General features: G+C 49.1%; 1 protein-coding gene across 6 annotated transcripts in view; it reads right to left on the reverse strand.

The window, feature by feature from the left end:
- The window catches only part of CDCA7L (cell division cycle associated 7 like), a 51,107-nt gene extending 42,222 nt beyond the window's left edge, over positions 1-8,885 (reverse strand). For 2 of the 6 annotated variants that reach the window (XM_035698265.2, XM_025464337.3), the window contains exon 1: positions 8,715-8,833. Coding sequence is in view for 2 of the 6 variants with exons in the window: in XM_035698266.2 (XP_035554159.2) it covers positions 8,715-8,738 (24 nt within the window). In the remaining 4 variants the exon portion in view is untranslated. Of the gene's footprint in view, positions 1-7,855; positions 7,883-8,714 lie in introns of all 6 variants that reach the window. The other 4 variants (XM_049093699.1, XM_035698266.2, XM_025464338.3 and 1 more) reach the window with 4 other exon arrangements.
- Between the last annotated feature and the right edge of the window lie 2,639 nt (positions 8,886-11,524).

Consider the following 11,524-nt stretch of genomic DNA (forward strand, 5'->3'; position numbering starts at 1 on the left):
TTTGCACAGACCCCTGACAGCTTCCCAACTAGGACTTAAAAGCACTGTGTGAGCAGGCTATGTCCACGTTCATTACTGAAAGTTACTCGAGAGTGTGTTCTCCTTAGTGGAGTACTACGAGGGTACCACCAGGCGAAGGAGTCCCATGAGGGATGAGCCATGCCCTGTAGGGTGAGACAATGCCCCAATGATTTCAAAGATTTATTTATTCATGAGAGACAGAAAAAGAGAGAGTGAGAAAGAGAGGCAGAGACACAGGCAGAGGGAGAAGCAGGCTCCATGCAGGGAGCCGACATGGGACTCAATCCCGGGTCTCCAGGATCAGGCCCCGGGCTGAAGGCGGGAGCTCAGTTGCTGAGCCACCCAGGCGTCCCATCTCCAACACAATTTCAATGTGCTGCAAGAGATGGGACCATCAGGGAAGTGCAGGAGGGCAACAACCAGGCGGTGAGGGGTACAGGTGAGAGAGGCCGCCTCGTGCCCACAGCTGCAGGGCAGAGTCGGCCTCGAGGAGGCGCGGACAGGTGGGAGCAAGAACCAAGAATGTGGGCAACAGCCAGGCAGGAGGGGCCTGTCCTTCAGGGCAGGCGAGCGCCCCTGGGCTCACTCCAGACCAGCACTGAAGGGACCTTCACGGTGACAGGGCAGTGGGGGAGGATGTGCCTCCCACAGCCCAGGCCTCAGGGCCTGATACAGGGGTCCTCTTGACGCACGCACGTCGGGAAAAGGCTTCTGAACAACCTCTGCAACGGCACGCGTGTGCAGGCTGCTGACACCACTCAGCTCCTGGCTCTGTGCCGCAGGGAACGGACAGGCTCCTGAGTGCGTCCCTTCTTGGGTCCCAGTTACAGCCAAGGAGGAGGACACGCTAGGTGCAATGAAGGGCAATGAAGGGCGTGAGGACTAGGTACCCCCTGCAGGGAGACGCTGAAGCGGGCAGTGTGGACCAACAGCAGGAGGGCCTTTACGTCAGAGGCCCCGGGGCAGGTGCGGGAATGGCTGGACGAAACCCCATTGTCTTCCCTTATTTTAATTTAAAAACTCTCCCAATAACAACAACAACAAATGCCTGGAACCAATTGTCAGGGGGGAAAAAAAGGCAAGTGAGAGAAGATGAAGAATAAGCACTAATTTTTTTTTTAAGATTTTATTTATTTATTCATGAGAGACAGAGAGAGAGAGAGAGGCAGAGACACAGGCAGAGGGAGAAGCAGGCTCCATGCAGGGAGCCCCATGCGGGACTCGATCCCAGGACCCCGGGATCACGCCCTGAGCCAAAGGCAGATGCTCAACCACTGAGCCACCCAGGTGTCCCAAGAATAAGCACTAATTTTAAAGACACTTTGATTTTTCTTAACTTTCCATGTTAAACCAGTGTTACCAAGAACAAAATAAAGGCACTAGATATTTTGCATTTTAAAAAATACGCTTAGGGATTTATTTCAATATCAACTGAAGTGTTTTTGATTTGTTTTGCTTTTCCCATTTAACTCCCCTCAGACTCGTGGAGTTTTCAATACAAAGATATTATGGAGTGGGGGACTAGGCGGGGAGGTAGCTTTTCTACTTCAGGATTTATTACAGGTATGCTCTCTACATTTTACACTCAGCAAGCAGTTCTACGCTTCTCAAACTGAGGGACTCAGTACAGCCCGAAGGCTTTCAAGACCATAGATGGGATAGGGGAGGGGGAATGTTTTCCCCCAGGAGAATAATTTTAAAAAACCTTTTTGTGTTAAAATAAATAAAAATATATTATGGAATAGAATGCAAAGTAGGCCTAACTTTCAAAGATAAAACTGGAAACGGATGAAAAAATCCCCCCCGCACTGACAGGGTGGAGCTGCTGCACCTCCGGGCCTCTGGGGCAGGCTGGAACTGGCCTCCGCCATCAGTCCAACAGAAGAATTTGAGAAACCCCACTAAAGGATGTTGCAACCTGTCCTAACTCATACTTCCTCTCGCTACCCAGTGACAGCCATAAACTATCGTGTTTTTTTTTGTTTTTTTTTTTTTTACAATCCAACAAATATTTAACACCTGCTATATGCCAGGCCCTGCACAGATCAGAATAATTATCATTTTGGCCTGCCACATGATTTAGGGTCACCACCCACTACCTTGGGGTAAATGCTAGGGCCCTCCTAACGGAGAAGTTTTGCCGGCAGACAGCTAAGGCAGTGCCAGGCCAGGCTCTGTGCCAAAAGACCCAGATGCCAGAGCTCAATCACAGATGCAAGGGACTCTCCAGGTACATAGGACCCTCCTGTAAGCAGAGGTTTAAAGATGGGGGAAAGGGGGGGGGTCCCAAACAGCTGTGCTGCTGCTCTGGAGGGCTTGGGGCAACATCAGAGGGGGTCTATGGGAAGGGATCCCTGGACTACACCCAGTGCTGAGGATATCGGTACAACTGGTAGGGCACAAGCCACCTGGGAAGTCGTCACCCACACCCCTGGGCAGCCTGAAAGCATGGGCTTCAGGACTCACAGGGATTTGACATGCTATTTTTCAAGCGTTTTAAGTACAACAGAAAGTGCATATAGCTTAAGCGCACAGCCTGGTAAAGTTTTACAAACGGCACGAACCCATTATAACCAGCACCCAGATCCAGAGATACATTCTTCTTAGCTCTCAGAAACCCCATATTATGAACCTACTGTTTTACCTTTAGACATCCAACCTTCGATGAACACGTATTTTCAGACATCTAAGAGATGCTTTATAGTTGAAATAAGCAATACAAAAGAAGGCAAAACAAAGTGATTCAGTGCCATACAGGAGAGGAGCTAAGAGCAGGCTATCTCTGCCCTTCCACATCCACGTGACCAACTTGCAAAATTCCAGGACAGCCCAATCCACAGGCACTGCATCCGTTAGCACGTGCTTGCATCTGTTCATTTCCTAGATGCTAAAGAACACACCTCTAGGACTACTCTCCACATTCCCTTAAACTAAAAATACACTGCCAGGTGCTCTAATTTAAGGAATAAAACAATGTTTTAGTCCAGTTATCATGAGCCCGGGTTCTACCCTGAGCCAACACTCCTCTTAGCTAACACAGCACAATACAGGAGAAAAAACATCCATCAGAGACTCCCATCCACTGCAAAGTAGGCACATTCCTTTCGGGAGATAGTTAAATACATGATAATTAAAAACAGCCTGGACTCCAACACGAGGCACGTACCACCACAAGACATTTATTGTAAAGTTCCTTCTAATAAAGTCTTTCTAATAAAGCAAAAATTTTTCAACAGTATATAAAACACTTACCCTTCAGTGAAATGCTGCAGTCATTAAAAATGAAAACCATGAACTCTGAGCTACCCAGAAATGGCACGGACAGTGCTAAAGACAGCAGAATTCTAACTGCCATCATACTGCAAAATTAGGCAAAAAACGGTAACTAAACACAAGCAAACACTGGATGGGAAAGATCTAGAAAATGACACCCAGAGAGTAGGGGAGGTAGGGCACTAGTGCCAACTATTTTATTTCAGCTTCTATGAACAGTATTCTAGTACTTGTACAATACAAAATTCATCTATATATCATTGCTATGTAAAAGCTTTCTGGATCTTATTCATATTCCCGTGCTGGCTTTTACACAGTATCAAAAGAAGCCTGTCCAAAGACTAATCTGGTCAGTGTCTAAAAAGAACCAGAACCAGGGATCCCTGGGTGGCGCAGCAGTTTGGCGCCTGCCTTTGACCCAGGGCGCGATCCTGGAGACCCGGGATCGAATCCCACGTCGGGCTCCCGGTGCATGGAGCCTGCTTCTCTGCCTGTCTCTCTGCCTCTCTCTCTGTGTGACTATCATAAGTAAATAAAAATTAAAAAAAAAAAAAAAAAAAAAGAACCAGAACCAGCTGCTATTAATGCTCAGCCCTTCTAGCTAAAGGGAGGAGCAAAGGTATTATGAGAAAATCCCAGAGTGCTAACAACCCCTTATATTTAAATAATACATTATACTTAGCATGTCCTGGATTAATTCATTGATTTTTTTTTTATTTATTCATAGAGACTCAGAGACACAGAGAGAGAGAGAGAGAGAGAGAGAGAGAGGCAGAGACAGGCTCCATGCAGGGAGCCCAACAGGGGACTCAATCCCGGGTCTCCAGGATCACGCCCTAGACTGAAGGTGGAGCTAAACCGCCGAGCACCGGGGCTGCCCGCCCTGGATTAATTCAATGGCACTAGAAGGTGGACAGAGATTTCAATCCTCCTAACGCTACTTCAGTGAAGTGACTGCCCAACCTTGCCAACTTGCAAAATTGTGCCTTGCCGAGATCTCGTGAGTCCAGTGGCAAGTCAGGCATTGGCTCTGAAGACAAAATCCTGGCTCAGCCCCTTCCTGGCTGGGTTGCCCAGAGCAAATCACTCTAGTTCACCTTATCTTTAAAACAGAGTTAATACAAGACACTTCAGAACTACAGCGAGGATCAAATCTGATAAAAGGAAAGGATAGTTTCCATGGGGGGCAGGGGGGTGGCTCTTAAGGTCTTCTCCCATTCCCCAAACCCCAAGGACTTGTAGGCCTCCATAGCACAGCAAAAGCCAGCTGAGTTCCAGCAAAGGCAGAAGAGGCAAGGAGTTCCAGAATGACTGTAATATCCAGCACACAGAAAGTGCTCAAAGGACACCTGACAAACAGACTAGCCCAGTCAGGGAGCCCCTCCGTCATCAGCTGGCGATTATGAAGAAGCACAGGCAGGAAGCCATCAGCTGTCTACACCCGAACTCTGGCCCCTCTAACCTTGAGACTCCACCGGGTATTTTTGCACCGAATACAGAAGGTAGCATTTACCACCGTGGAAGACCAAGTATTCTGCGTGTCTATCTTCAGCTATATTTACCAAATATGCCTCTGCGTGGTCCTATTTAAAAACATTCAGAGAGAAAACAAACTGATGGTTACCGGAGGGAAGCTGGGGGAAGAATGGATCAAAGAGGTGACGGGGATTAAGAGCGCACATCTCATGATGAGCTCTGACTGATGTACGTACAGACACTGTTGGTTCCCTATACTGTACACCTGAAACTAATAAACACTGTTAATGATACAGGATTTAAAATTAAAAACTTCAAGTAAAATAAATAAAGCATTCAGAAACCACTGCTTTCCAAAAAGAAAATAAAATGATCCTACTAATATTTTCTTATCTCTATCCCTCCTCCATCAGCCTCTGTCAATCCCACGTTGGTGAATAAAGCTAGGTCTTTTATGAAACAAAATCGTATCTTGGAGGTAAAAATTCTAAACTGTAGCTCAGAGAAAGTGCTGATGGGTAAAGCAGAACTCGCAAGAACAGTTTAAAATGAACACGCCTGTTCCATTTGAATGGCTTTTTTGACCTCTCATTAGTTTACTGTAATAGTCATAAAGTGGTTTTTTTTTTTTTAAAGATTTTATTTATTTATTCATGAGAGACACAGAAAGAGGCAGGCAGAGACATAGGCAGAGGGAGAAGCAGGCTCCATGCAGGGAGCCTGATGTGGGACTCGATCCTGGGTCTCCAGGATCACGCCCTGGGCTGAAGGCAGACGCTCCACCGCTGAGCCACCCAGGCATCCCGATAAAGTGGTTTTAAGTCACACAATTATCTCACGGATTTTTGTCCTGCGTACCTGCCCAGATCAGAATTGCTGTGATCTCTGAAATTTCTCATTACTCAGAATTCAGTTCTTCTATGGATGCGATTGTCAGAAATACATCAAACCCACCACCCACCAGTCTTTTTTAAATATGGGACATTAAAATGGCAAATTATTGTGCTGTCCTTCCAAGAAGTCACACACACCACCACCACCACCACCACCACCACCACCACCCCCGGCCTGCCCAAGCAGCTTCTGAGGCTCTGGACACAGACATGAAGTCAGAGAACCAGAGAGTATACTCTGTAGCTATGAGGACCATACCAGACAAATTCCTCTTTACCACTTCAATCCCAAACTCCATGCTTATTCCTGAAACAGTTTAGCCTCATTTCCTTCTGCAGGGTGCAGGGTCCAACCTGCACCCTAGAGCAAGAACAGTTTAGTAAAAGGGTAACACCGACATCCAGGACTTTCTGATTCCTCTGCTAGGAAGCTGAAGCAGTCTGATCCTCCAGCAATTCTAAGCTGCACGGCTGCGAGCTCTCAGAAAGCTCTCTCGCCTTCATGGGGCATTAATCTTACCCTTGCACAAAAAGGCACAAAGACAACAGTGGTCAGCCCAACAAGGTCTACACCCACAGGAGGTGTGGTCCCACACAGCTGGACATCAAATCCAAGACACTGGGGTTGGGGGGAGGGAGGGTTGCAAAAAAGCAGAAGCTAGAAAGGACTTCAGTTTAAAACACGGTCTTCCCCTAACATGGGGCCTAAGCTGCTTTGCTGGAACCGGTTCCGGCTGTGCCCCTTCCGAGGGATGGAAATTATATTTAGTATATGTGTGAGACTAAAAGCCACTGTGCACTAATGCCGCTTCAGGCGGTGCATCACACTGCTTTATTCATAAGGCCGGGGTACAGGGTAGAACCACATGAATTTAACATCTTGCTGTGCCTGAAACGTTCATTAAGTGCTGTTATTTGCAGTCACCTGCCCACCCCATTGAACCTCTCCACTAATTTAAAGAGACTATAATCTGCTCACATTTAAATTATGATGAACAGGAACATTTCCACTGGAAAAATCATCACGCATCTTAATTTGTGCTGTCAATTAGGTCTTTGGAAAGGGGGGGGGGGACCTGATCATCTTACATACAGTAATTTGCCCTAATTAGTGTATAATGGGACAGATATAATTTGCGGATTACCCCCACCCGGTAAATAGTTTATTTAACGTTTTAGAGGTACCAAAAATTAGCCTTATTATTTGAAGGTAAAACGTTCACTCCCGACAACACATTCCGGGACATTTTAAATCTAAACATGAACTGTGTAGTTAAGTGGTGGAAGTACAGGTGGAGCAGAACAACAGGTTTCCAGCTCATGTTCTCAAGAAACATTTTCTTTCTTTTTTTTTTTTTTTTTTTATTTATGATAGTCACAGAGAGAGAGAGAGAGGCGCAGAGACACAGGCAGAGGGAGAAGCAGGCTCCATGCACCGGGAGCCCGACGTGGGATTCGATCCCGGGTCTCCAGGATCACGCCCTGGGCCAAAGGCAGGCGCCAAACCGCTGCGCCACCCAGGGATCCCCTCAAGAAACATTTTCGGATGAAACTCACATGGGCCGCAAGGCTCCTTGCAGAAAGGGTTAAGTCCTAGAGAAACCCAAGCCTCCCAGAAGCAGAGGAGGCTAAACCTATATGGTCAAGGTCAGTGGAAAATAAAACAAAAAACTAAGCCTGTCTCAAGGTCCTTCTTATTCGTACTCTTGTTTTTTTTTTTTTTTTCCTTGCTTTTAAATACCTCCCTTCATTTGGGGAAAATGAAAAATAGTACTCTCTCAACATGCACAACAATTTTTTCTCAAATGTCTACTTTCAGGAGGCCTTTAGGATATCACTCAATAGCCAAAGCGACCACGGGTGGCTCTGCTTTCATCTGCGCCGGGACCCAGGCAGGTGACAGCGGCCCGAGCTTAGGCACCACTGACTCGCGGGGTCGCTTCTGGGTCGCTTCGCTCTCCCAAGGCCAACGCCCGGATCGGATCCCCGCCTCCAAGGCCCAGCACCCAGGTGGAGAAGAGGTGAAGCACCAGTCCAAGATAAAGTGCAAGCGGTGAGTCAAAGGCACTCACAAACACAAGGGGGGGGGGACCCAACCGTCACACAAAGCCTCTCGGGCTCCCACAAGTTGCTTCCTTCCCCCTCTAAAAGTTTTATTTTTAGTCCATTTGAAAAAACTTGGTACTGCTTACCTCTGAAGATACTAGGTACGTTCGTTACTAGAAAGTAAGGAAAAGCTCTTTTAAGAAGTAAAACAGAAAACTGAAGTCACGTCCACATTCCCACCGCCCACTGGAACAGGGGGGACGGGGATGGAGGGGGGGGGCTTCTCTCAAGTGTTTGTTAACGAGACTTTAAAAACCTAGTTAGAACCATAAAGCGTAATCGGGGTCCCGCTGTGTTTACGGTTTGTGATCTCGGGTTTTTTCTTTTCTTTTTTTTTTTTTTTTTGCTTTTTTTTGTTTTTTAACTTGGTCTCATGACGTTGCCATCTCCCCCTCCCAAAGGGTTACAAATCCCTTGCAAAACATAAAAGCTCTAGAACAAATACAAGAGCAATTCCTTGTAAATTACACTCCATCATCCAAGTTGAACTGGACTCCCGGACTCCCGACTTTTTTTTTTAGAAAAATATCACACTTTTCTGAAACTTCCTGATCTCTGTGCCAATCCCCGGAGAAAGCAGGGGGCGCGCACCAGAAGGGCTCCGCGCACCACCCGGGCTCCAGGCCGGGTCCACCCGGTGCAGACTCAGGCTCCACGCCCCCGCCGCCTCCCGCCCGCGCTTCCCACGAAACGCGGCCACCCCCGCGGGGCTCGCGGCCCCCGCCCCCGCCCCGGCCCCCACCCCGGCCCCCACCCGGGGCGGAGGCGACGCCCAGGCTCCCCAGCCCCGCGGGCGCACCGAGACCCAGGGCGCACACCTGCGGGGCGCGGCCGGCCAGGTCCACAGCGCGGCGGCCGAGGGCCACGTTTCCAGCGCGGGCGGGGGAGGGGGAGGAGGCCCGGGCGCAAGGGCGCAGGCGGGCCGGGCTGCGGCGGGGCCCTCACCTGGGAGCGGGACGCCAGCTCCATTCTTCCCACCCGCGCTGCGGCCTCCTCCGAGCACGCGGCCCCGGGAACGCGGCTCGCCACGGGCCCGGCGCACGCAGAAGCCCCGCGGCCGCGCAGCCCGCGCGCTGCGCCCGAGCTCCGGCGGGCCGGGGGAGGGGCGCACTCGGCGCCCGGGCCGGGGGGGAGCGCGCCGCGCCGCCCACTCGGCGCCGCGGCCCCGGGCTGCGAGCCTCGGGGCTCCGACCGAAGTCCGCGGCCGGTGAACTCCGCCGCGCCCGCGGCGTGACACGGGGGCTGCGGGGGGGCGCGGCCCGGGGCGGCGGCCAGCGCGGGGGCGCCGGGCTCCCCCCCTGCAGCGGAGGGAGGGAGTGGAGCGGTCCGGCCGGGCTGCGCGCGGGAGAAGCGAGGGGGCAGTCCCGGCGCAGCCTCCAGCTGGCACGCCCGGCTCCGCGCGCCGGATATTTGCAGGGCTCATTCCAGGTCCTGCCCTGCAGCAGCGCCAGCCTCTGCGGCAGGCGGAGTGTCTGCTCCAGAAACGCAGTTTAGAGCTTAACTTCGGGGAGCTCGTTTGGCTTCGCTGTTGTAAAGGGGCGGGGTCCTGCTGCCTCCCAAAACCGTCGCTACGGGGTTTCGCCCTTTGCAAAGCAAGCCCTTTAGCAAGGCCCTGGGGTTGGGGCGCTGCACAATTCCCTCGGACTTTAGAAAGCCTCTGCCATGCCTTGATACGTGTAGGCCTACGGCCCCACTAGACAGAGAGTTCTAGAGGTGAGGAATTGGCTGAGCAACGGCTATGCATCAGTTATGCGTCAACTGTGTTGAACCCAAGATTGAACAAAAAACAGGAGCCCTGCTCTGTTGGAGCTTACAGTCAGGGAGCCCGCCGCCAGCACGATGATATGTGTTAATAATGATGCAAGCAAACGTAATAATGATGTAACAGTTAACGAGTCAACCATTCAGATACCGTTAATGTGAGAAGTTCATGTATAATGACGCAAATAAATGTAAACTGGGAGCTGTGATAGATGCCACAAGGGAAAAGGTAAGTGGTACTACAGTGGTTTAAAATAGGGAGACTTAACTTGGCACAGGTCAGGGAGGACTTCTTGAAGTGCAGGTAGGAAGACTGAAGAATTAAGTGGCTGGAGATTGCGGAAGGCTCCAAGTAGGTATTGGTGGAGGGAGGTAGATGAAGTGGGCCTGAAATAATAGCAGGTGTGCGGGGCGGCGTGGAAAGCCTGTTGAGCACTGTGGTCAGGAGTTCAGAGTGGAAACCTCTGTACCATGAGAGACATTTCGGCAGCCCTCCCTGGTGATGACACTTAGGTTTTTTTGGTTGAAGCAGTGAATCAAGTTGGCCAAACATTTGCCCAAGCTTGAGGAGAAAACATCTGGGAACTGCCCTTCCTACTTTCATTGGTTCAGCAAACATGTGTTATGTGCTCCCCATGTCCCAGACTGTGCGGGAAGAATGATCAATAAAACAGGGTATGGGGATCCCTGGGTGGCCCAGCGGTTTAGCGCCTGCCTTTGGCCCAGGGCGCGATCCTGGAGTCACGGGATCGAGTCCCACGTCAGGCTGCCGGCATGGAGCCTGCTTCTCCCTCTGCCTGTGTCTCTGCCTCTCTCTCTCTCTCTCTCTCTCTCTCTCTCATAAATAAATAAATAAATCTTTAAAAAAATAAATAAAAAAATAAAACAGGGTATGATTTTTTTTTAATGTTTTGTTTTCTTTTTATTGGGTCATGCAAACGATTCATTATAGCCACTTTCATTTTATTATGGTTTAGAAATTTCCTTCATTATCTCCTTGAATCTTCCCAGTGTTCTTCCAGGTTCTTATTACCCACATTTTTTAAACATGGAGACAGGATCTAAGAAGCTACATTAAGAGAAAGATCCCTGTCCCCCTGCTAGTAAATAACAACTGCAGATTGCCAAACTGGAAAACATTCCTTATGCCTCCAAATTCAACATTGTCTCCATTCTTCTTTACCTTTTGGGTGCTGGGAAACTCAAGAGTGAAATTTATTACATTAGAACTTTGGCGGGGGGGGGGGGGGGGGGGGGGGGGGCGGGGGGAGTGGGGGGTATATTTGCTTCACTGTGAACCAGTGATCTTATTTTCACTTCCTTTCATTGTAGGATGCATCAAATCCCTTTTGCAAAAGGGATTGTAAAATTGAAATAGGTCAGGTTTTTGCAAAGCACCTGGAGTAACTGAGTTCTTATTTAGAAACCTGTATGTAGCTGAGCCTTCTTGCTTTAGGAATTTGCTGTAACTAGTCCTAAATCTTCACATGGCAACCTCGAATCTCTCTTTGTCTGGCAAAGCCCAGGCACACGAATAGTACTTAGAAATTGATTCTGTAGTGGTGTGTTTTGTTGTTAGATTTTGGTTCCATTCCATTTACAGTTGACCCTTGAACAACATGGAGGTGAGGAGTGCCAACCTCCAGCACAGTCAAAAATCCAGGTTGAGCTTTTGACTCCCCCAAAGAATGCAAGAATGAGTATCCCTTCCCAGAAGCAATAGTATACATATTGCAACAGAGGGAAAAGAGATGTCATATTTGCAGAATTTCTTTAAGAATCTGTCTAGAAATCTATGCTTGCTTGCTTTTTAAATGTTTCTATGAGATTAAGCTTAGTCCATAGTACCTTCAAGAAGATAAGAACTGTGTGATTAAATGCTACCACACATGCTTCAAATGACATGAAATAGTTGTGATTGTTAATCAGCCCTGGTCCACAACTTTTTCTCTGTAAAATGAGTCCAAACATTTCACCTCTGCTCTTTAGTAGTA

The sequence above is a fragment of the Canis lupus genome, chromosome 14, assembly GCF_003254725.2.
Source record: "Canis lupus dingo isolate Sandy chromosome 14, ASM325472v2, whole genome shotgun sequence".
Lineage (NCBI taxonomy): Eukaryota > Metazoa > Chordata > Mammalia > Carnivora > Canidae > Canis > Canis lupus.